Source organism: Molossus molossus, unplaced genomic scaffold, assembly GCF_014108415.1.
Source record: "Molossus molossus isolate mMolMol1 unplaced genomic scaffold, mMolMol1.p scaffold_m16_p_1, whole genome shotgun sequence".
NCBI lineage: Eukaryota > Metazoa > Chordata > Mammalia > Chiroptera > Molossidae > Molossus > Molossus molossus.
Window position 1 is genome coordinate 177,005,323 of NW_023425344.1, and position 25,377 is coordinate 177,030,699.

Genomic DNA, 25,377 nt, shown 5'->3' on the forward strand with positions numbered 1-25,377 from the left:
GCTTAACCATAGGATTGGCCTGTCTTGGATCCTGCTTCAGGTTTTCCTAAATTCTTTCAAACGAGCAGCATCTGGTCTCAGCTAGCCCCATACCTCTCATTAAGTAATACATAGAAACAAACACAGGGAGACAGCCAAAATGAGGAGACAAAAAAACAGGTCCCAAATGAAAAAACAGAACAAAACCCCAGAAAAAGAACTAAGCAAAATGGAGATAAGCAACCTAACAGATGCTGAGTTCAAAATATTGCTTATAAGGATGCTCAATGAACTTAGTGAGAACCTCAGCAAACTTAGTGAGGGCCTCAAGAGCATAAAAAGGACCAGTCAGAAATAAAGGATGCACAGTTAGAAATGAAGGCAGCACTAACTGAAATAAAGAATAATTTACACAGATTCAATAGTAGGGTAGGTAAAGCCAAGAGGTAAACCATCAATTTGTAATATAAGGAAGCAAAAAACACCCAATCAGAACAGCAAAAAGAAAAAAGCATCCAAAAAAATGAGGATAGTGTAAGGAGCCTCTGGGACAACTTGAAGCGTGCCAACATTCGCATCTTGGGGGTACCAGAAGGAGAAGAGAGAGAACAAGAAATCGAAAACCTATTTAAAACAATATGGCAGAAAACTTCCCTAACTTGGTGAAGGAAACAGACATACAAGTCCAGGAAGCACAGAGTCCCAAACAAGTTGAACCCCAAGAGGCCCACACCAAGACACATCATCATCAAAATGCAAAAGGTTTAAGACAAGAAGAGAATCTTAAAAGCAGCAAGAGAAAAGCAGTTACCTAGTTCCCATAAGACTGTCAGCTGATTTCTCAAAAGAAACTTTTCAGGCCAGAAGGGAGTAGCAAGAGATATTCAGAGTGATGAAAAGCAAGAACCTACAACCAAGATTACTCTATCCTGCAAAGCTGTCATTTAGAATCGATGGCCATATAAAGAGTTTCCCAGACAAGAAAAAGTTAGAGTTCATCATGACCAAACTGTTATTATATGAAATGTTGAAGGGTCTTTTTGAAGAAAAAGATAAAATATATGAACAAACAAAATGGCAATGAATACATATCTATCGACAATTGAATCTACAAACAAAATGGACAGGCAGAACAGAAACATTCTCATAGGTACAGAGAACATTTTGTTGGTTGCCAGATGGGAGGGGGTTGGGGGAATGGGTGAAAAAGGTGAAGGGATTAAAAAATACAAATTCATTGCTAGACTGACAAACCTCAAAGGGAAGGGGGTTGGAGGTGGGAAGAAATAAACCAAAGAAATTATATACATAACCAATGGACACAGACAACAGTGTGGGAAAAGGCAGGAGGGGGACGGGAGTGGGGAGGAGGGGATCAATGGGGGGAAAATGAGGAACATCTGTAATACATTCAACAATAAAGATAAAAATAAATAAATATATATTAAATTTAATTTAATTTAAAAAAATAAAAACACAAATCAGGCTGGCCTGTGTGGCTCAGTGGTTGAACATCGACCCATGCACCAAGAGTTCGCCAGTTCGATTCTCGGTCAGGGCACATGCCCAGGTTGCGGGCCCAATCCCCAGTGGGGGGCCTGCAGGAAGCAGCCAGTTGATGTTCTCTCTCATCGATGTTTTCATATCTCTCTCTCCTTCTCTCTTCCTCTCTTTCTAAGGTCTATAAAGAAAAAAGAATTTTTAAATAAAAAATAAAATAAAGACACAAATCAGATTTTCTTTACTTTTTTAAGCTCTTTCTTGGCTTCTCACTGCATTTGGAATTAAAAACCTACCTCTTTCTAGAGACTATAAGGCCCTACGTAATCTCATCCACGTCTAACATTCCTCACCTCATTTTCTTCATACCAGTCTCTCCCATGTTCTAGCCACATAACTTCTCCATACACACTTCACTGTCTTGGCCCTTGCTATAACTTTTGCATGGGACATATTTCTTCCAGATATCCACTTGTCTAATATTTATCACTTAGACATCAGCTTAAATACCATCTCATCAGAGAGGCCTTAGCCAACTACCTGTGATACCTCTCACACCATCACTCACTGTCATCACAACTGTTTTCATTTCCTTCATCACACTCATTATCACATTGACTTATTTGTTATGTCCTCCAACTAGAATGGCAGCTTTGTGAGACAGAGAGCCTGTGAATCCTATTACCACTGTATCCTCAGGACTCCCCCTGTCATTCTAGCATAATGGCCAACACAGAATTGGCTTTCATCAAATATTTAAGGAAGGAAAAGAGGGAGAAGAGAGTGAGCAATGAATATATAAAAGGAAAAGTGAATTTTTATGTTTTTGCTAAGAGAAAAAGCTAAAAAGAAAGCTAAGAATTAAAGTTTAGGGGTGAAGGAAGCACTGGTGGATGCAAAGAGGTCTAAAGTGTAGAAAAACAGGTTCCCAGGCAGCTGCAAAGGATCCTGGATGGTTTGACTCCTCCATCAAAAAGACATCTGACGTCATGCCTGATGTCTTCCCCTACCTGTGTGATAGCCTTCAAGAGAGCATTTCAGCAGGGGATCCTGCATGGTTTTCACTGTGCTGTGTTAACCATCTCCTTTCCTTCCTACAGGTCAAGTTACAGCAGCTAGAATCTTCCTGTGCTGACCAAGAGAAGCAGCTGACCAAGGTAAAAACAGTAACTTTGCCATTACTTCTCCCAGAGGAAGGGAAACTTGATCCTCAGTAGACTGTCTACTACAGTCCTCAGTGACTGAATTAGAATAAGGTTCCAGATCCAGACCACAATGGGGGCCAAGGAGGAGATGAAGAAAAGGAAGATGAATGCAGTCCCCTAGGTTTACTTCTTTGTAACATTTTTACGGGGTCCATTCCATAATCTAGAATTTCTACAAATTCGTTTCTATTTTTCCCCCAACTGTTCCCAAATATTTCCGATTGGGATTACAAAATACTTACTGTTTGTTTATCCTCAAAAAAGGAAATGAGTTCATATGTACAGCAAAAACGTATTTAGAACCATTAGCAAACCATAGTTAGGGTCGGGGATGTAGAAGGAAACATGTATACTCTCTGTTCTTATAGCAATTTACTGCGAGAAATTTAAGCCTGCATTTTGGCTTCTCAGGTAATGGAAGACTTTGCCTTTGTGACCCAGCTCTGTGAAGATCAAGCCCTCTGCATAAAGGTACAGATTCTAAGTAAAGAGAAAGCAAAGTGTTTGTTAAGATACAGGATGAAATGTAGCCAGGCTTTTCAAAGAACACCGCCTGAAACAATGTCAACTCTCCAGGGTGGTACAACAAAAGGACTTTAGGGTCCTTAAAACTCCACCACCAATACCATTCTATTACTACCCTGGTCTCCCGACCTCTGTGCTCTTAAATTAATAAATAGCACATTTCTTATTTATTGTCCCTTTTACCTCAGGGACCAATGGTGAAGTGTAGCGAGAGGTCAATAGCGGTGGGGTTGGGGCTGGGAAAGGAGATAAAGGGGCAGTGGGAATACCAACCCTTCACCTTCCAATGTAATAATACATGCTTGTTATGATTAGAAAAAGCATAAAGTGTCTAATTAGTAACTGTGGCTTCTTTCCTTTCTCTTTGAAGAAGTACCAGGAAACTTTGAGGAAAATAGAAGAAGAATTAGAGACTCGGTTCCTTGAGAGAGAAGTGTGAGCTTTGGCAAACAAAGGAACATCTGGTTTTAGTGGTAACTCCATCTCAGCCTGGGTCACAGCAAACATTGCTCTGGCCAGTTCCTAGTTGGAAGTGACTGAGCCCCAACACCACATAGCTCTCCCCTTAGTGATCTGGCTGATTCCCATCAAACCGCACCAACTCAGAAGTGAAGGTCCTCCTCCCATTCTTCTTAAAAGACCTGAGAAACAGATCTCCCTTTATAATTTTATCATATTATCAATTATGCAAGTTTATATTAAGGTCAAGAAAATATGCTTCAAAAAGGGTTATCAGTCAGTCACCTTGATGAGTAGGATATTCCTTATATGTCACAGAAAATGCCTTATAACTTAATACCATCCCTACTTAGTTCAAATATATGAAAACTAAACCATATGGGATAAAAATGAAACTAATCTTTAGACACACATTAAAGCTATCATAATGTAAAACTGAAAATATATTTTAAAATGAACATTAAAAATTACAAATGAGCCTTGGCCAGTTTGGCCCAGCAGTTAGAGCATCAGCCTGTAGTCCAGAGAGACCCAGGTTCGGTTCCCGCTATGGGCATGTACCTCGGTTGCAGTTTGTCCCCGGCCTTGGTTGGGTCGTGTGAGAGGCAGCCACTCGATGTGTCCCTTGCACGTCGATGTTTCTCTCCCTCTCTCTCTTCCTCTCTCCCTCCCACTCTATCTGAACAAAAAATAGAAAAATATCCTCGGGTGAGGATAAAAAAAAATTACAAATGATAGGCCTGGCCGGTATAGCTCAGTTGGTTGAGCATCATACCAAGCACCAAAAGGTCACCAGTTGGATTCCCAGTCAGGGCACATGCCCGAGTTTCAGGCTCAACCCCCAGTGAGGGGCATGCGGGAGGCAGCTGACTGGTGTCTCTTTGTTTCTGTCGTGCTCTCTCTCTCTCTCTCTCTCTCTCTCTCCCTCCCTCCCTCCCTCTCTCCCTCTCCCACTCTAAAATCAATAAAAACATTTTTAGATTAGAAATGATAAATAAGAGTCTAAATGGTGAGAAACAAAAATCAAAAACCTTACTTCCATTTCTTGACTGTCTTTAGAAGTCAAATCTAAATTCAGTCAAGAAGTATTTCCATTTATTAAATATTTTTGGAATCTTGGGATTCAAGAGAAAGAGACCCAAACTACATACAACCTCTAAATCGTTTAAGTATACACTGTGGCCTGAGGGTATGGGCACCGGCACCCGGAGATCCTCCCTCCTAAAGGACACCTTTAAGTATCTCCAAATTCTTCCTGAGCATTAGGTATGGCTTGACTGCTAAGCTGAGATCCTAGAACAGGGATGCCCAATAGAACTTTCTGCACTATCCAATAGGTAGCAACTAGTCATTTAGTGAGTTGTCACTGAGGAAGTTATTTTTTTTATTTTAATTACTTTAAATGTAAATATCTACACGTGCCCACTAGCTACAAAAGTGGGTGGCATAGCTTTAGAATCTAAAACTGCTTTTAAATAACTATCACATAATATGAATATTTGAGTGTACTTTATTCAATGCCTATTTTGGTTCTTTTCCCCCCAGATCAAAAGTCTTGAGCATGAGCTCAAGAAAAGAGCGTAACAGCCGAAATAATCAGGTAAGCACTCCACTCCACCTTTAGCTTCCCTCAGTGTCACTGCCTTTCAAAGGACTTTCCTAAATACTACAAGCCACCAAACATCTACCACTCTTCCCATGTGTATTTTCCAGGAACAGTACCAGACTGTTCCAAGGCACTGCAAACCTAAACAAGCAAAGGGGATACTGAGGAATAATTGCCTCCATTCTTTTTATAGGCACACAAATGACATGTTCTTAAAGAAACTAGCCTAAGGCCTAAGAGAATTCAGAATGCAAGTAAGAAGAAGTGAGTAACCAAGGGTACGCTCTATGGCGCGGAGGCTGACACATGGCACACACACCACTCGTTCCTTCTGTCTCCCAGTCACAGTACTCTTTCCTGATGATCCCACATGATCCTGAATCTTTCACAACACACAGAACCAGGCATCTCTTACCCTCTAATCAGAGTTGGCCTGTGACTTAAAGCATAGGAAGTCATTGCATCTTTATGATACAGTTCAGTGTCTATTCATATTTAACATCATGATGTCAACAGCATATATGCTAAGATCTGAAGGAAACAGAACTGGATGTAAAGCACCAGGCCTTTGGCCTACGTGATGTTTTGTAGGAGCAAGTACGTAGGACTAAAAGATAATTTTTTTGGACTTTGTTTTTGTAAATTATATTGGCTTTAGATATAGCTATGATGTTGGCATTCACCAGAACTTTCATGTTGTTGAGATATGTAATCTTTAAATTCTCAGAAAAGGAAGTTATCTATTCCTTAAAAGTAAGTATCAATAATTACCAAGGATTGTCCTTGGAGTCATTCAGCTATTTGGATACATGTTAGACAGTGTTCACAGTGGCCATGGTTTCCATTGTCCTGAACAAGTTATTCTAGCCCCAAGCTTGCATACTCACTCAGCAAACAAAAGTCTTGAAATTAACCTCTCTAAACCAAGCCTGGCATGCTCCCTAGCGTGTCCCGCCATCTACCCCCAGTAGCTATGAAAGTATTCCCTGTCACCGCCTCCCTGAGGAAAAAAAGAGTTGTCTTTATCAAGACTATCAGTGCCATGATGGTTGGATGATCTATGACGTTTGAGCAATCTTTATAGAGAAGCTGCCTGAACAACCAACCAGCTGGCATGGCACTCAATCTCATCCCGCTACAGAACCAAATCTGTAACCCAAAAAGTTTCTAATTCCAAGAAACCATACCCAAAATGCAAAGGGAACCCACCATATGGGAGAACATATTTGCCAATGATACATCAGATAAAGAGTTAATTTCCAAAATATATAGAGAACTCATACAACTCAATAAAAGAAAAACAAACAATCCAATTTAAAAATGGGCAAAGGCTTTAAATAGACAATTATCCAAAGAGGATATACAGATGCCCAAGGACATGAAAAAAGTGTTCTAAGTCACTAATCATAAGAGAGAAGCAAATTAAAATGACAGTGAGGTATCACCGCACACCTGCCAGAACGGCTGCCATCAATCAATCAATAAACAACAAGTGCTGGTGAAGGTGTGGAGAAAAGGAAACCCTAGTACACTGCTGGTGGGAATGCAGACTAGTGCAGCCACTATAGAAAACAGTATGGAGTTCCCTCAAAAAATTAAAAATGGAACTGCCATTTGACCCAGTAATCCCACTTCTAGGAATATATCCTAAGAAACCTGAAACACCAATCAGAAAGAATATATGCACCCCTATGTTCATACTATTTACAATAGCTATGATGTGGAAACAGCCCAAGTGCCCATCAGTAGATGAGTGGATAATAAAGTTGTGCTATATTTACACAATGGAATACTATGCAGCTATAAAAAAGAAGGCTCTCTTACCCTTAGAGACAACATAGAGGGACCTGGAGAGTAGTATGCTAAGAAAATAAGCCAGTCAGAGAAAGACAAGTATCATATGATCTCACTTATATATAGATTCTAATGAATAAAATAAACTGATGAACCAAATAGGTCCGGAGACATGGGAGTAGGGAACAGACTAACAAATCTTAGAGGGAAAGGGGATAAGGGGTTGAGAAGAGATAAACCAAAGAACTTATGTGCATATATGCATAATCCATGGACACAGACAATAGTGTGGTGAAGGCCTGGGGTGGGGTGGGAACCAAGTGGAGGAGGGCAATGGGGGGAAAATGGGGGACATCTGAAATACTCTCAATAATAAAGATAAATAAAATTTTTTTAAGTTTCTCATTCCAATTCTGTGAGCCTCACTTTCACAATTTTAAATGATCATAATTCCTCTATATATTTTTATTTTCAAAGTTAAAAGAAAAATGAAATAACTAAGAAAATATTTTAGAAGAGAGATGCCACAGAAATTTAGGATCTATCCTAGCCTTTGCATTTTTATAACTTTTAAAACTTGTCCCTTTGAATAAGTCTGTATGGTTTTCACAGCCTGTAAAATTCTCTAAGGATTATTGGCTAAGGAAAAGATAAGGGTGTACTTAGAGAGCCGAGTCAGCCAGGTCTCTGGGCACACTGACCTTGGGCAACATACTTCACCTTCCTATGTCCTAATTTATACCTATGAACATGCAAAAAGATAATATAAAATTTTATACATATATATATAGTTATCTTTAAACTTTTCATCTGTTGCCCTGGCTGGTGTGGCTCAATTGGTTGAGTATCATCCTGTGCACCCAAGGGTCACTGGTTCGATTTCCGGCTGTGGGTTCCCCAGTCAGGATGTGTGCAGGAGGCAGCTGATCAATGTTTCTCTCACATCGATGTTTCTCTCTCTCTCTCTCCCTCTTCCTCTCTCTCTCTCTCTCTAACGATCAATAAAAACATATTTAAAGTACTTTCATCTATTTATGCATATAAAAATGTGTAAGGTATTATCTATGTGTTGTATAACACTTAACTAATAGTTCACTGAATATTATTTGATAGTGATAATAGATTCCAGAAATTGCTTATTTATCAATGTTCCTTCTTCTCCCAGGTTAATTCTGTCCAAAAGAAGGGAATATGGTTCTGTAAAAAGTAAGTAAATACCTTTGAGTATGTTTCCTGGAAAACTAGGAGTTATGCTTAGCTATCCTGGCAGAAAGCAAAGTCTAGACAAGGAGAACCTTGTACACACAGACACACACACACACACACACACACAGTCAAATCAACAAACTAGTGTCATCAATGACTTTGTTGTTCAAAGGCAATTACTAATCTCAACTTTCCAGTATTAGAAAACAATGGCCTAATAGCCATCAAAAACAAGAATCATATCACCTCAAACAGATGTAGCAAATCTTATACTTACTCCACTTTCACTTTAACAATTTGAATTTGTTTGATGTATCTGGTCCCCTAGCAGCATCAATAGATTAGAAATGGGGAGATCCTTTTGTGGTTCACGAGCATGATGATTGGGCTTTCACACTATTGTGTGTGATGTTCTCCCTCAACCCTTGTTACAATGTCAGTACATTACCCCTCTGACATGAAGAAATAATACTATATAGAAAGGGCGAGAGAACTTCTAAATGCAAGGGTAGCACTGCCTAACCGCAGATAAAGGAGAGAGGAATAACTGTGAAAGGGAGAGCACCTAACACTATCCAGCACATAATAATTGCTCAAAAATACTTGTTGAACTGATAAGAACTCGAGATTCAAACAACTGAGTGGATATTAGTTCTGAGGGATTCACTGATAGCAAAGTAAAACTGGTATTCCCGAAGCCCCTGCATTTACAAGAAAAGGTCAAATTATGTATAATCTGTTTAAGAAGGCATAGAGATACATATATTTAAGCGGTATGAAATAGGATTTAGAAAGAGTTCCATCAAAATGGTTAACATAAAATTATTGGTGCTTAAAGGTCAGTTCCAATTGTCTGGAAATTTTGTTTAAAGGGGATACCCCTTCATACCAGATAAGTGAAGTATTACTTATTTCAATATCTCTAAATATGAAGTTCACAGAACAATTAGCAGAATGTTCCCTAAAACTCCTAGGCTGTCTTCACCTATACGTTAGTACCCGTGCCCAGCACAGAATTGCCCACGTGGGCTCCCAGGATAAGAACTGACTGCCGTACAGAGAGTTTGCACCCTGAAGAGAACCTCGCGACATCCTGCAAGTCTAGCTTATCGCATCAAACTGCAGAGGTCGTTCCTCTTGTCCTGCTCCGACATCCTGCACTGGCATACTGGGCCCTGACTCAAGAGATAAGAGAGCTAGAGTACTCCTAGGGTTTTCCCTGGAAACGTCAGCCCAGAGATGTCGTCTCAAAACCTTCTCGTGAATGTTATATCCAGCTCAGGGAGCGTGGTGGGAAAAGGTTTGTAAAGGGCTCTGATTCCAGTTCTGACCAAGGTGCTGTACTAGGACGGGGCCTGGCTCCTGGCACCAAGATGAACTCCACAGGAAAACTTAGAAAACTGGTGGGGAAGGGGCTGGTTTTGACTGGTGAGTGAAAGCAGGTAGCGAACTTGTCCTGGGGCAGGAGGCAGCCCAGCACAGCTGGGTAAGGGTGATGCAAATAACTAACTAAATATATAAATAAAATGGAGGTTTCCTCCTGCAAATCATATTAAAACCACCAGGGAAAAATAATACATCAGCTAAAGAAGAAGTCAAGACTATCATAGGGAAATTTTATAAAAATATATTAGGAAATATTAAAGGTAGCATAAATGAAAGAAGAGAAATACCCTAGGCATGGATAGGAAGCCTTCACATCATAAATATATCAATTGTCTCCAAATGATTAATCAAGTCAATTCAATTCCAAACTTCCCAAAAGGTTTGTTATGTAATTGAATAAAATGATTCCGAAGTAATACTGTGCATGGAAGAGTAAAGGATTAAACGTAATCTGGGCAATTTTAAAGAACAAGGAGTGGGGTCATGCCTTTCCAGAGACCAGGGCTTACTATGCAGCTACAGGAATTATGATAGTGAGCTACTGTCATAGGAATTAGAAAATTGACCAATGAAATAGGGCAAACAGTTCAGAAACAGTGCACATATGGCACTTCGATGTGTGACAGCAATTGTATGTCAGAGGGGAAAGAAGAATTGTTCAATAAATAAAACGAAGAGAAATGGTTATCCAGATTTAAAAAAATATAAGATTAGGTTATTACTGTACAGTATGTAAAACAGCAAGTCCAGATGTGTTGAGGACTTAAATGCCAAAACAAACAAAAATGGCCATTAGTTATCTACTGCCACATAAAAAATTGACTCCCGAACTTAGTGGCTTCCAACAGCACACATTTGTTATTTCAGTTTCTATGGATCAGGTGTGTGTGAACCACTTAGCTGGATGGTTCTAGCTCAGGGCCTCTTACAAGATTACAGTTAAGATGTTGGCCAAAGTTACAGTCCTTGGAAGGTTGGCTGGGGCTGAGATCTATTTTTAAGGTAGTTATACACACATCCGGCAAGTTTGTTGGTCATTGGCAAGGTCTTGGTTCCTCATGGACTTCTCCACAGGGCTGACTGTATGTCCTGGCCACAGGCCAGCTGGCTTCCTCTGAGAGCGAGGGGGAAGCTGCGCCAACAGTGTCTGGTCTAGGAAGTTGCACACTGCTGCTTCCACAACAGTCTCTTCTTCTGCTTCTTTTTTTTTCTTTCTATTTTATCTTCAGATAGAGTGGGAGAGAGAGAGAGAAAGGGAGAGAGAGAAAAACATCGAAGTGAGAGGGACCCAGAGACTGGCTGCCTCCCACATGACCCCAACCAGGGACAGGGCTGGGGACGAATCACAACCAAGGTACGTGCCCTTGACTGGAATCAAACCGGTGACTCTTTAGTCCACAGGCTGACGCTCTAACCACTGAGCCAAACCGGCCAGGGCAACATTCCCTTCTTTTGAAGCAAGTCATTAAGTCCAGTCCACACTCCAATGGAGGGGCATCTCTTGAAGGGGAAAGTATCAAAGAATGTGTGGACATATTTTTAAACTACCATAAATTCTTAATAACGTATCTTTTAGGCCTTTGGGTAGGGAATGATTTTTTTTTTTTCAACAAGAAACAAAAAGCATTGATTCTAATTAAAGAAAGGGCTGATAAAGTAGGCTTTATGAAAATTAACAACTTTTGTTCTTTGATATTTTAGAGCAAGTGAAAGTTATAAAGTAGAGGGAAGATACTAAAATACACACAATGGAAAAGGATTAATGTCACATATAAAGAATCCTATAATTAATAAGACAGCCCAAACAACCTCATAGGTAAATGGGCAAGAGGAAACACATCAGAGCAATAAACCTACGAACAGATGTTCAGCATCATTGTTCATCAGGAAATGAAAACCAAAACCATAATGAGACATTACATTATACCCACTTGATTGGCCAAACTTTTAAAATTTGATCATATCAAGTATTGAAGAGGACGTGGATTCACAGAAACATAGACTCTGCTGGTGGGGTGTCATTTGGTACCACTACTTTGCAAAACAATTTTCAGAAACAGAAATAACAATTAAAAAAATAAAGGAACAAGATCATTTCAGACAGTGATAAATGCTAGAAGGAAATAACGTGCAGCAATAGGAGAGAGAGTAGCTAGCTGGCAGCCAACACGTGGGAAGGAGCTGCCTTTGCAAAGGATTGTCGGGAATAGAGGCAATGAGTGGAAGACATCTGAATACCAAGAAGGAGCCAGACATGCTTTTACAAATGACTTATTTTGTTCCAGGTTTTCTAACCTCTGGCTAACAGTTTCTTGGCTTTCTCTTTTCAGGATTTTACGATATTTCTTTTTCACCACTCTGTTTTTCATCAGACTGCTGGGCTACTTGTTTTTCCATATAAGTTTTATAAATCCAGATGTCCTTATCAACATACTGCCCAAGATACTGAGCAGGGGCATCTTGTGGAAGCTAAGATGTTTCCTGTTTCCATCTCTCACGCTTGAGACAGAGGAGATGCTACCCCACTGATCCCCAAGAAATATCCTTAAGCAAAAGCAGCAAGCGGTGTCAGTCTAGGAGACAGCAGAGCTTGTGGAGGGAAAACGTTTTCTTCAGTTTGCCCGCTTGACTACCTTTCCTCCCCACGCTGTCTTTCCACGGTTGACCTTGCCCAGTAAAGAGCTCTGTCAATAGATTTCTGTGGCTATATGCATAAGCTAAACAATACTGGATAGTAAATAAATTAGATCATTTTTAGAATAATGTCACAGTTGCTAAGCAAAGTTAGTTTATCAATTCTTCTGGTGAATCTCAACAATCTAAGAAGCTGGGTCCCTGCATTGCAGAAGATTGCTCACTACTTATAACTCCTTGGTTGCAGGTGACCTTAGTTTAAGCTAACTTATAAGTTTATAGCACACACACAAAAGGTATTGCCTCATGGAATTAAAAATATGGGGCTTCAGGCATGGCTGGATCCAGAAGCCTCAAAGCAATGGTACTGGGTTTCATCTCTCGCTTCTCTTTGAATAAGCATTCTACTCTTAGTGGCAAGATGTTGGTGGGAAGGTGGGAAGGAAAGGCAGATATATCACATGCATACATGATGAGTCCTAAAATAGAAAAATTCCCAATGCCTATATCCAATAGTGATATCAGATCCATGCATTATGCTAGTCTGAGAAGGAGAATGACAAGGAAGCACTAAATCATCTGACCATGTCAGCAAAGCCATTCCTTACTGAAAGACTAAAAGCACCTTCTACTCTAGATGAATATTTTAAATAGAAGTAACTAAAGAGAAGTAACCAGATAGAAGTACCAAAAAATTAAGCAACTTTCTGAATCTGTTAAATTTCATGTAATGAGTAAATTCTTAACTCCGGGCTTCAGAGAAAACCGAAGGCTTTTCTCCTGGCAATTATTAGAGTAATGTACAAATACCTGTAGTCTGACAATACAAATAACTGTGAGTTATTTACCCAGCACCATAAATGCAAATACCCTTCACCATGTCAATAAGACCTACATTGCACACACATTTACTCCTGCCATGAACGGCAGTGGAATTCTGGGATCCAGTGGAATCTGGCAGTTTCTTCCACAGGTTGGCCAATGCTGCGTTAAACTGGACTTGATTCTTTACAGAAGGGAAAGATAAGGTGTGACCGGCTTCCCTTTACCCACATCCTACCACATGATAGAGCAAGAAATGCATACCCTCTAAATTCATGAATTTGAAACTGGGAATCGTGAAAGAAAAGGTGCTTTCACACACTTAGTCATTTAAGGAAACTTTTTAAAAACCTTTCATACATATTTCATTATTCATCGCTATATTTTCTCTGCTGTTGCTAAGTGGAATAAAGCTGACAAAACAGCTCAAACACTATTGTAGAGAATGTGAATCCCTAATGCAGGCTTAACATCCTCATAATTCCCTTTTTTGTTGTTTAAAGTAAAGGTAAATGCTGACTGCAGTTTGGGTCATACCCAGAATACAGTAGTTAAGTGAGGATTCAGAGCGCAGGTGTCTGTTCATAAGGCAAGGAGAGCCAGCAATCAAAGAAAAAAAAAAAAAAACTGCTTCCAGAAGGTAAAGTTAGCAAAAGAGTTTCCACCATCTAACATCATTACTGTAGATAAAGATTCTGTGATCCTTGAAAATAAAATATGCAAAAAAAAAAAAAAAGAAAGAGAGAGAGATTCTGTGGTATTTTAGATGGTTTTATAAAAAAGAAGGAAGAAGAGGAGAGGGAGAGGGAAAGGAAGAAAGGGAGGGAAGAAAGAAGAATATGTTGATCCCTTGCTGGTATAACTTTGACAACGAACTGTTGTTTTCTATGACAGCTTCCTTAAAGTGGTTTAAAATTATTAATTTTATAATACTGAGAAGCAGAGGTCTTCGAAAGGCAAGGTTCAATGGTTAAAAGCACTGCTGTAAAAATTCTTTCCGCCAGAGCCCCCAGGTTGGTGACGTGGAGATTTGGGGGGACTGATGTGCTCAGAGGGGCACGGAAGCCCCTTGTCCTCTCCCCCATACCTTGCCCTATGCACCTCTTCCACCTCTGTTCCTGACTTGTATCTTTTATAATAAACCGGGGCTGCAGTAAAAAATAAAAATAAAAAGATAATTCTTTCTGCTAAAAAGCAAAACTAATGGGAGCTCTCCTGTGTTTGCAGTGAGAAGCGGGAGGGAGCCTTCATATGCCACCTAGGAACGAGTGTAGGTGGCGGAGGGGAGCTGCAGTCGCCGGGCTGTCTTGCTTCTGCTGAGTATTTACAGCTGAGATGCGCTACAGGTACCAGCAGCTGGCCTCCCAGTACTCTGATGGCTGCAGGCTACACAACAGCTTTTCGGCGCTGTGGCAGTGCACATCCCTCCGGATTTGACCGTGGCTGCATGGCTCCCTCGGGAACAGTAGAGGGCACTGTTTCATGATGTCTGTGGCATCTGGCAGTTTCCTTGCATTACACCCCTGCTAGACCAGAGCAGATGGAGGAAGGTCCATGATAAGGGCAAACCTGTCTCTTTTTTTTTTTTTTTTTTTTTACAATTTCCTAAACCAGGGATCTTTGAACATCAAGAGCATAGATGATATATGTAGTAGCCTATCTATCCCAAGAGCTACTATAACCTGCCTAAAATCTTCAAAATACATGTCCTGAGTAGATTTCCTTACACACTCACTGTCCTTATTCTTACGCCCACTTTGAAGCAGGACTTCACAATTCAATAAATCTCAAAATAGATCTCACTCCTCAGTGTTACAGAGATTACGTTTTTATAAACGTATAAACTTCAGATTCATGAAGACAGAGGAAAAGGATGCATTTGCTCATCACTTTGCAGAAACTGAATCAAATTCCCTCCTAGTAATGTTTATTTTTCCTTTTCATAGTCCTATCTCCTCCCAACTCATGAAACAATCTCCCTCCTTCTTACTCTACACAGCTTTAAAAAAATGCTGCCCAGATTCATTCAGCTCTCCCTCTCAGAATATATTATCCACTCAACAAAACCAAAGTTTAGGAGTTACCTGTACAGTAAACTGAGTTCTTTCTACCACATACACCAAAGTGCATCAGCAGATCCAGAAAGAGCACAGCATGAGTTTGCCATGACACTCACCCAGCCCCTTTATAACAGACATAATATTAATGATCATAAATTCCATGTATTGAGTTCTTATAATGTGCCAGGCAATTTAATGTTTCATTTGCATTCTTATATTGAATACAGTCTTACAAGGTAGATATCATCATGCCCAGTTTAAAAATAAGGTAACTGGTTTTGCAAGCAAATAAAACAACTGAAGTTCTGAGTTGAAATAACCAAGATCCATGCCTTTGTCTGGCTCCAAAGCTTGGCCTGTAAAACCTCTACTGTTTTTTTGTCTTGTTTTGTTTAAATTCTCCCCCCCCCCCAATTTTATTAATTTATTTTTGTTACAGATGTTTCTCCTTTTTCCCCCTTAGACTCTCTCCTCCCCATCCTGCCCCCACCCCTCTAGCATTGTTGTCTATGTTCATTGGTTATGCATACATGTATATACGTTCTTTGGTTCATCTCATCCATCACCCCCACCCCACTACTCTGAGATTTGTTAGCCTGAACCATACTCCTATGTCTCTCAGTCTATTTCATTCATCAGCCCACCTTGTTCATTACATTCCACAAATAAGTGAGATCATGTGGTATTTGTCTTTTGCTGATTGGTTTATTTCACTTAACATAATACTCTCGAGGTCTCTCCATGTTGTCTCAAAGGATAAGAGATCTTTCTTACAGCTGCATAGTGTTCCATTGTGTACATGTACCACAGCTTTTTTATCCATTCATCTAATGATGGACACCTGGGCTGTTTCCAGATCTTGGCGATTGTAAATAGTGCTGCTATGAACATCGGGGTACATATATTCTTTCTGACTGGTGTTTCAGGCTTCTTAGGATATATTCCCAGAAGTGGGGTCACTGGGTCAAATGGCAGTTCAATTTTTAATTTTTTGAGAAAACATCATATTGTTTTCCATAGTGGCTGCACCAATCTGCATTCCCATCAGCAGTGTACTAGAGTCCCCTTTTCTCCACACCCTCGCCAGCACTTGTTTGATGATTTGTTGATGGCGGTCATTCTAGCAGGTGTGAGGTGATACATCACCGTTGTTTTAATTTGCATCTCTGATGATTAGTGATGTTGAGCATTTCTTCATATGTCTCTTGGCCATTTGTATGTCCTGTTTGGAGAGGTGTCTATTTAGCTCCTCTGCCCATCATATAAGTTCTTTTAAAACCCCTATTGTTGACAGCAGGTGTTGACCAGGCAGCTGGCCAGAGAGAGGCTAGGGCATAGCCCAGAGTGTTGGGATGTTCACCCACCTGTAAAGGGGGAAATCCCAGCCATGGTTGCATTTATAGAGAATTAGGCAACCCGGGAGACTCATAGGGATTGGTCTTCAAGCCCAGTGAGGTACTTTCCCAAGATCACTCAACTAGTTAGTAACAGACCCAGGATAAGAACTTGGTCTCTTGGGTCCCTTTCAGCAGTCCTCCTAGTAAACTAGCATTTCCCAACTCTTTAGGTGGGGCACTAACATAAAGGAGATTCTGTTGCCATTGTTACTTAAAACCAAAATCAACTTTACCCTCCTATCTTCTAAAGTGAAGATATAACTTTTACTTCTGAGGAAGTACACTTTCATATTTCTTTCCCTGCTCCTATAGAAACTAACAGGAAAGACAAGAGAAGAAGGGGCGACACTTGGAATACAGCCTTTTTTTAGCAGAGCACATAATAAATCTTAAGTGATGCACAGTGTAAATTGTGGGAGAGTGGTAAGTGCTAGAGCAGAAATGCTCCTTATGATCATTATATACAAGGAATTTCTGTCCCATCTGGGAGACGAGGCAAGAGAGAAAGCTGAGCCATGTGATGAGACACTGAAATTCAAGCTGGTGGGAATGGACAGGGGGCATTCAGAAGACCGGGAAAGCAAATATTCCATGTATTTTCTAAGGGTGCTCCCTCACACTTACTTCAATCGCCAGTATAACCTACCGCACAGGGTTGTAGACAGTTGCCTCAACAAGTTGTCTTGTGTTGACTTTGGGGAGAAAAGAAAGGATTATGTCTCAAGTTTGAATCAATGCTGGATTGGAGACAAACAGCCTTATAAGTTATAGAATGGAGAAGTAACTAGGAGAAAAAGTTTGCAGAAATTCTCAGGAAAAAAAAAAAAAGGAATGGTACATGGAATGTGGAGGATGGCAGGAAAGGCCATCTTAGCTAGTATCAAAGAGTGGGTGGCTGGACTGGAAAAATGGTGGCGGAGTGAACGGAGCTACACAGACCGTCTCCCAGAACCAAACTGGAATTACAACTATAACACAGACAAATCGACGGGAAAAAGCAACAGAAAAGCAGCTTGCGAGGACCATACAACGAGGGACACTGACTGACTCCATCCCGGTAGGCTTGCGAAGGCGCGAGACGGGGCTGGGAGCCCACGGTCGGCAGCTCGGCAGCGGCCTCAGCTGGGAGCAGCGCCCTCGGGTCACACTCCCAGGCGGCCCCGCAGCGCAGCCGGGACAGAGGCTGAAACAGCCACAGCCACTCACCTTGGGCTCCGGCGGAGGGAGGGCGGACTGGACTGGAACTGTGTCGGGACACTCGGGGTTTGGAGGGCGCTCGGAGCTTTGGCTGAGTGCAGCCACTCGGGACCTCTCCACATTGCTCCTTCCCAGGGCTCTGAGGAGAGGCAGCAGCCCCTCCCTCGGAGATCCAACCCCACCCTGTGGGCCATTGAAGTGCTAATTGAGGCTCACTAACAACCAGCATCTGCCCCACCCTCCTGAAAGCCCTTTGGCTGAGCACCAGAGGGAGTTTTTCAATCAACTGACAACCCAAAACTGATCAATTAACCTAGACTGCTAGCCTCCAGGCAAAAAGCTAGAGGATAACAGTAGTTTCCTGGGCTGGCAACTTTAACCAGGAAAGTAAGACTTGACAGTGGTGTTCAACGCGGGTCCTCCCTCGCTCATCTAAACACAGGAGAGGGAGCCACAAACAGCAGAACACCAACACCCACAGGGAGAACTTGACAGGCTCCAAAGCCCACAGTGATAGCTAAAATGGTGAAACACAGAAACAGAAGCCAAATGAAAGAGCAAGACACCTCCACCGAAGATGAGATCAATGTGGAGCAATTAGGCATGTTAACAGAGCTAGAATTCAGAGCCATGATCTTGAGGAAGCTGAACAGCATGAGTAAGGACATAGAGACACTGAAAATAAGCCAAATGGAAATTAAAAACCAACAAGAAGAGATAAAAAATGACATATCCGAAATGAAAAACACATTGGAAGGTTTAAAAAGCAGAGTAGGGGAAGCTGAGGACCGGATCAGTGAATTAGAAGACAGGGTAGAAAAAATCAACCAATCAGAAAAACAAAAGGAAAAAACTATTAAAAAACAGGAAGACAGCTTAAGAGAACTATGGGACACCTGGAAACGTAATAATATTCGCATCATAGGAGTCCCCGAAGAAGAAGAAAAGGAGCAAGGGATAGAGAATATATTCAAAAAAATAGTGAGAGAAAACTTCCCTAATTTGGTGAAGGAAGAAGGCATTCAAGTTCAAGAAGCACAGAGAGTCCCAAGTAAGAAGAACCCAAACAGGCCCACACCAAGACACATAGTAATTAAAATGCCACAAATTAAAGACAAAGAGAGAATCCTAAAAGCAGCAAGAGATAAGCAACAGGTTACCTACAAAGGGAACCCCATAAGGCTCTCAGCTGACTTCTCACAAGAAACACTACAGGCCAGAAGAGAATGGCATGAAGTAATCAAAGTCATGAAAACCAAGAATCTGAATCCAAGACTACTCTACCCAGCATGGCTATCATTCAAAATAGAAGATCAAATAAAGAGCTTCCCAGACAAAAAAAAGCTAAGGGAATACATTAGCACCAAACCAGCACTGCAAGAAATGTTAAAAGGACTGCTGTAATTAGCAGTAGAAATGGGAAGAAAAATAGAACCACACTAAACAAAAATGGCAATAAATAAGTACATATCAATAATCACCTTAAATGTAAATGGATTGAATGCTCCCATAAAGAGACACAGAGTAGCTGATTGGATAAGAAAGCATGACTCATCTATATGTTGTTTACAAGAGACCCACCTCTCAACAAAAGACTCACATAGGTTGAAAGTGAAGGGATGGAAAAAAATTTTCCAAGCAAATGGAAAGCAAAAAAAAGCTGGGGTAGCAATTCTCATATCTGATAAAATAAATTTCAAAATGAAGACCATAACTAGAGACAAAGACGGCCACTACATAATATTGAAAGGATCTATCCAACAGGAAGATATAACCTTGATAAACATATATGCACCCAATATAGGAGCACCAAAATATATTAAAAATCTTCTGGAGGACTTCCAAGGAGAAATCGACAACAATACAATCATAGCAGGGGACTTCAACACCCCGTTGACAGCACTGGATAGATCCTCTAGGCAAAAAATTAGCAAGGAAACAGAGACTCTAAATGAAGCACTAGACCAAATGGATTTAATAGATATCTACAGAGAATTACACCCCAAAACTACAGAATACACATTCTTCTCAAGTGCACATGGGACATTCTCAAAGATAGACCACATGATAGGACACAAACTAAATCTCTACAAGTTCAAGAAGATTGAAATCATATCAAGCATCTTCTCAGATCACAATGGCATGAAACTAGAAATCAATTGCAACAAGAACATGCAAAGACATTTCAACACATGGAGGCTAAATAGCATGTTATTAAACAATGAATGGGTCACCGAGGAGATCAAGGAAGAAATTAAAAACTTCCTGGAAACCAATGAAAATGAACACACAACAACACAAAATCTATGGGATGCAGCGAAAGCAGTTCTGAGAGGGAAGTTCATAGCACTACAGGCCTACCTCAAAAAACAAGAAAAAGTTCTAATTGACTCTCTAACCTCACAGCTTAAAGAATTAGAAAGCAAACAAAAAGAAAACCCGAGAGCAAGTAGAAGGAAGGAAATAGTAAAGATCAGAGCAGAAATAAATGACATAGAGACCAAAAAAACAATTCAAAGGATCAATGAAACAAAGAGCTGGTTTTTCGAAAAGATAAACAAGATAGATGGACCCTTAGCTAGACTCACCAAGAAACAAAGAGAGAGAACCCAAATACACAAAATCAGAAATGAAAGAGGAGAAGTAACAACCAACACCACGGAAATACAAAAGATCGTTAACAACTACTATGAACAACTATATGGCAACAAATTCAACAATCTCAGCGAAATGGACAAATTTCTAGAAACACACAGTCTCCCAAAACTATTCCCGGAAGAGATAGAAAACTTGAACAGACCAATAACAACTAAGGAAATTGAAGAGGTAATCAAGACTCTCCCAGCAAACAAAAGCCCAGGCCCAGATGGTTTCACAGGGGAGTTTTACCGAACATTCAAAAAAGAACTAACACCCATTCTCCTCAAACTATTTCAAAAAATTCAAGAAGAAGGAAAACTTCCAACCACATTCTATGAGGCCAGCATAATTCTAATTCCAAAACCAGAAAAAGACACTACGAAGAAAGAAAACTACAGGCCAATATCCCTGATGAACATAGACGCCAAAATCCTGAACAAAATACTAGCAAATCGGATCCAGAAATACATCAAAAAAATTATTCACCACGACCAAGTGGGATTCATTCCAGGGATGCAAGGCTGGTACAATATTCGCAAATCAATAAACGTGATACACCACATAAACAAAATGAAGAATAAAAACCACATGATCATATCAATAGATGCTGAAAAAGCATTCGACAAAATCCAGCATCCATTTCTGATAAAAACACTCAGCAATGTAGGAATAGAGGGATCATATCTCAACATAATAAAGGCCATATATGAAAGACCTACAGCCAACATCATACTCAATGGACAGAAACTAAAAACATTTCCATTAAGAACAGGAACAAGACAGGGATGTCCACTTTCGCCACTCCTATTTAACATTGTACTGGAAGTCTTAGCCACAGCAATCAGACGTGAAGAAAAAATAAAAGGGATCCAAATTGGAAAGGAGGAAGTGAAACTGTCATTATTTGCAGATGACATGATATTATACATAGAAAACCCTAAAGAATCCATCAAAAATCTATTAGACTTAATAAATGAATTTGGCAAAGTAGCAGGATACAAAATTAACGTCAAGAAATCAACGGCATTCTTGTACATCAATGATGAGCTCACAGAAAGAGAAACGGAAAAAACAATCCCATTTACCATCGCTCCAAAAAAATTACGATACCTAGGAATAAACTTAACCAAAGAAGTAAAGGACCTATTTGCAGAAAACTACAGGTCATTGAAAAAAGAAATAGAGGAAGATATAAAAAAGTGGAAGCACATACCCTGTTCATGGATTGGAAGAATTAACATAATTAAAATGTCCATACTACCCAAAGCAATCTATAGATTCAATGCAATCCCCATCAAAATACCAACGACATATTTCATAGAACTAGAACAAATACTTCAAAAGTTCATATGGAACCAAAAAAGACCCCGAATAGCCACAGCAATCTTGAAAAAGAAGAACAAAGTTGGAGGGATCACAATACCAGATATCAGGTTATACTACAAAGCGACTGTAACCAAAACAGCCTGGTACTGGCACAAGAACAGGCATATAGACCAGTGGAACAGAACTGAAAGCCCAGAAATGGACCCAAGGCAATACGCTCAATTAATATTTGACAAAGGTGGCAAGAGCATACAGTGGAGTAAAGACAGCCTCTTTAATAAATGGTGTTGGGAAAATTGGACAGCTACATGCAAAAAAATGAAACTAGACCATCAACTTACACCATACACAAAAATAAACTCAAAATGGATAAAAGACTTAAGTGTGACCCGTGAATCCATAAAAATTCTAGAAGAAAATGTAGGCAACAAAATTTCGGACATCATACGGAGCAGAATTTTCACTGATACATCACCTAAGGCAACAGAAATAAAGGAGAAAATGAACACATGGGACTACATCAAACTAAAAAGCTTCTGCACAGCAAAAGAAACAATCATCAAAATGGAAAGGCAACCCACTGTATGGGAGAACATCATTGCCAATGATGTATCAGATAAGGGGTTAATTTCCAATATATACAGAGTGCTCATACAACTCCACAAAAGGAAGACAAAGAACCCAATTAAAAAATGGGCAGAGGAGCTGAATAGACACCTTTCCAAACAGGACATACAAATGGCCAAGAGACATATGAAGAAATGCTCAACATCACTAATCATCAGAGAGATGCAAATTAAAACAACAATGAGGTATCACCTCACACCTGTCAGAATGGCCGCCATCAACAAATCATCAAACAAGTGTTGGCGAGGGTGTGGAGAAAAGGGGACTCTAATACACTGCTGGTGGGAATGCAGACTGGTGCAGCCGCTATGGAAAACAATATGGTGCTACCTCAAAAAATTAAATATTGAACTTCCATTTGACCCAGTGATCCCACTGCTGGGAATATACCCTAGGAAGCCTGAAACACCAAGCAGGAAGAATATATGTACCCCCATGTTCATAGCAGCACTATTTACAATAGCTAAGATCTGGAAACAGCCCAAGTGTCCACCAGTAGACGAATGGATCAAAAAGCTGTGGTACATATACACAATGGAATACTATGCAGCGGTAAGAAAGAAAGATCTCTTATCCTTTGAGACGACATGGAGGGACCTGGAAAGTATTATCCTAAGTGAAAGAAGCCAAGCAGAGAAGGACAAATACCACATGATCTCACTTATATACGGAATATAATGAACATAACAGTCTGAGGAATACAGTAGACCCAGACACATGGAAGTGGGGCACAGACTGACATCCCTCAGAAGAGGGGATGGTGGGTGGGGGGGTGGGAAGGGATAAACCACAGAACTTATATGCATGTATGCATGACCAATGGACATGGACAACTAAGCCGGGGACAGGGTAGAGGGAGGGTGGGGTGGGGGGTGCCAATGGGGTAAAAAGGTAAAATATCTGTAACAAAAAAATAAATAAATAAAAATTTCAAAAAAAAAAAAAAAAAAAAAAAGAGTGGGTGGCTCCTGGTGACACCTAGGTTACAGAAGAATCTTCTATATCATTCTCTTTTCTCTTCTTAGTTTCCTCCAAAGTGTCAGAGCAATGTCAAGGAGCTTTTTCCCCTATGTTTTCTTCTGGGAATTTTATGGTTTCAGGTCTTACATTGAAGTGTTCTGAACTATCCATTTTCAGTTGGTTTTTGTCTGTGGTATAAGATAAAGATCCAATTTCATTCTTTTTGCATCTGGATATCTAGTTTTACAAAACCATTTATTGAAGAGACTATTTTTACTCATTGTGTATTCCTGGGGCCTCTGTCAAGTATTAGTTGATTGTATGTGCGTAGGTTTAATTCTAGGCTCTCTATTCCGTTGCACTGATCTATGTCACTTTATATGCCAATAGCATCCTCTTTTGATTACTAGAGCTTTAGTATACGGCTTGAAGGTAGGAAGTGTGATGCTTCCAGCTTTGCTTTCCTGCTCAAGATTGCTTGCACCACTTGGTGGCTCGTGGTTCCATACAAATTTTAGGATTGTCTTCTCTATTTATGTAAAAACAAAAATGCCATTGGAATTTTGATAGAGATTTAATTGAATTGTAGTTTCCATAGTTCGATTTATTTGTGTCTTCTTCAATTTCTTTCATCAGGGTTTTGCAGTTTTCAATAAACAGGTCTTTTACCTCCTTGGGTAAATTTATTCCTAAGTATTCTATTCTTTTTTATGATATTGTAAATGGAGTTGTTTTCTTGATTTCTTTTTTAGATATAACATTGTTAGTGCAGAGAAAGCAACTGATTTTTGTATGTTGATTTTGTATCTTGTAACTTGACTGGATTTGTTTATTAGCGTTAATGTTGTTGGGTTTTTTTTGGTGGAGTATTTAGTGGGTTCTATATATAAGATCATATCACCTGCAAACAGAAACAATTCTCCTTCTATCTCTCTGATTTGAATACCTTTTATTTATTTTTCTGGTCTAATTAATCTGCTAAGACTTCCAGTACTATGTTGAACAGAAGTAGTGAGAATGGACACTTTTCCTGATCTCAGAGGAAAAGCTTGCAACTTTTCACCATTGAGTATAAAGTCAGCTGTGGACTTGTCATGAATGGCCTTTCTTATGTTGGGGTACTTTCTTTTCATAGCTAATTTGTTGAGAGATATCATGAAAGGACGTTGAATTTTGTTAAATGCTTTTACTATATCAACTGAAATGATCATATGATTTTTATCCTTCATTTTGTTAATGTGGTGTATCATATTGATTGATTTACATATGTTGAGCCATCCTTGCATCCCTGGAATAAATCCTACTTGACCATGGTGTATGATCCTTTTAATGCATTGTTAAATTTGTTTTGCTAGAATTTTGTCAAGGATTTTTGCATCAATGTTTATCAGGGATATTGGCCTGTAATTTTCCTTCTTTTTTTTTTTTTTTTGTAGTATCCTTGTCTGGCTTTGGTATTAGGGCATTGTTAGCCTTATAAAATTAGTTGGAAGTGTTCCCTCCTCTTTAATTTCTTGAAAGAGTTTGAGATTGGTATTCTTTTTTAAATGCTTGGTAGAATTCATTAGTGAAGCTATGGTCCTAGGCTTTTCTTTGTTGGAAGAGTTTTGATCAATCTCCTTAATTGTTATTGGTCTACTCAGATTTTGTTCATTAACTTTCTTTTTTAATTCTCAACCAAGGATATACTTTTTCATTGGTTTTAGAGACAGAGGAAGGGAGAGAGAGAGAGAGACATTGATGTGAGAGAGAATCATAAATTGGTTGCCTCCCATATGCACCCCGACCAGGGAATCAAACCCACACCCTAGTTATGTGCCCTGACCAGGAATCAAACCTGCAACCTTTCGGTATATGGGACGACACTCCAACCAAATGAGTCACTCAGCCAAGGCCTTCCATTAACATTTTTCTTTTTTTTTTTTTTCAGCCTTGTCGAAACAAAGCCACCAAAGATTTGGTTGCCTCCCCCCACCCCCCCACCCCAAAAAAAATGCAAGAGAGAGAGAAGATCATTGGCTTTTTCACTATGGTAAAATACACATAACACAAAA

General features: G+C 39.9%; 1 protein-coding gene and 1 non-coding gene across 2 annotated transcripts in view; both read left to right on the forward strand.

Annotated features, from left to right (window-relative positions):
• Positions 1 to 12,189, forward strand: part of TMCO5A (transmembrane and coiled-coil domains 5A) — a 44,838-nt gene extending 32,649 nt beyond the window's left edge. Inside the window, exons 8-13 of the mRNA XM_036246113.1 lie at positions 2,580 to 2,636; positions 3,096 to 3,155; positions 3,580 to 3,644; positions 5,214 to 5,268; positions 8,234 to 8,274; positions 11,991 to 12,189. Coding sequence (XP_036102006.1) covers positions 2,580 to 2,636; positions 3,096 to 3,155; positions 3,580 to 3,644; positions 5,214 to 5,268; positions 8,234 to 8,274; positions 11,991 to 12,189 — 477 coding nt within the window. The remainder of the gene's footprint in view (positions 1 to 2,579; positions 2,637 to 3,095; positions 3,156 to 3,579; positions 3,645 to 5,213; positions 5,269 to 8,233; positions 8,275 to 11,990) is intronic.
• LOC118622727 lies at positions 8,630 to 8,732 on the forward strand. The gene has a single exon (XR_004958121.1). It is a non-coding gene; the product is annotated as a small nucleolar RNA U13 (small nucleolar RNA).
• Positions 12,190 to 25,377: the final 13,188 nt, after the last annotated feature.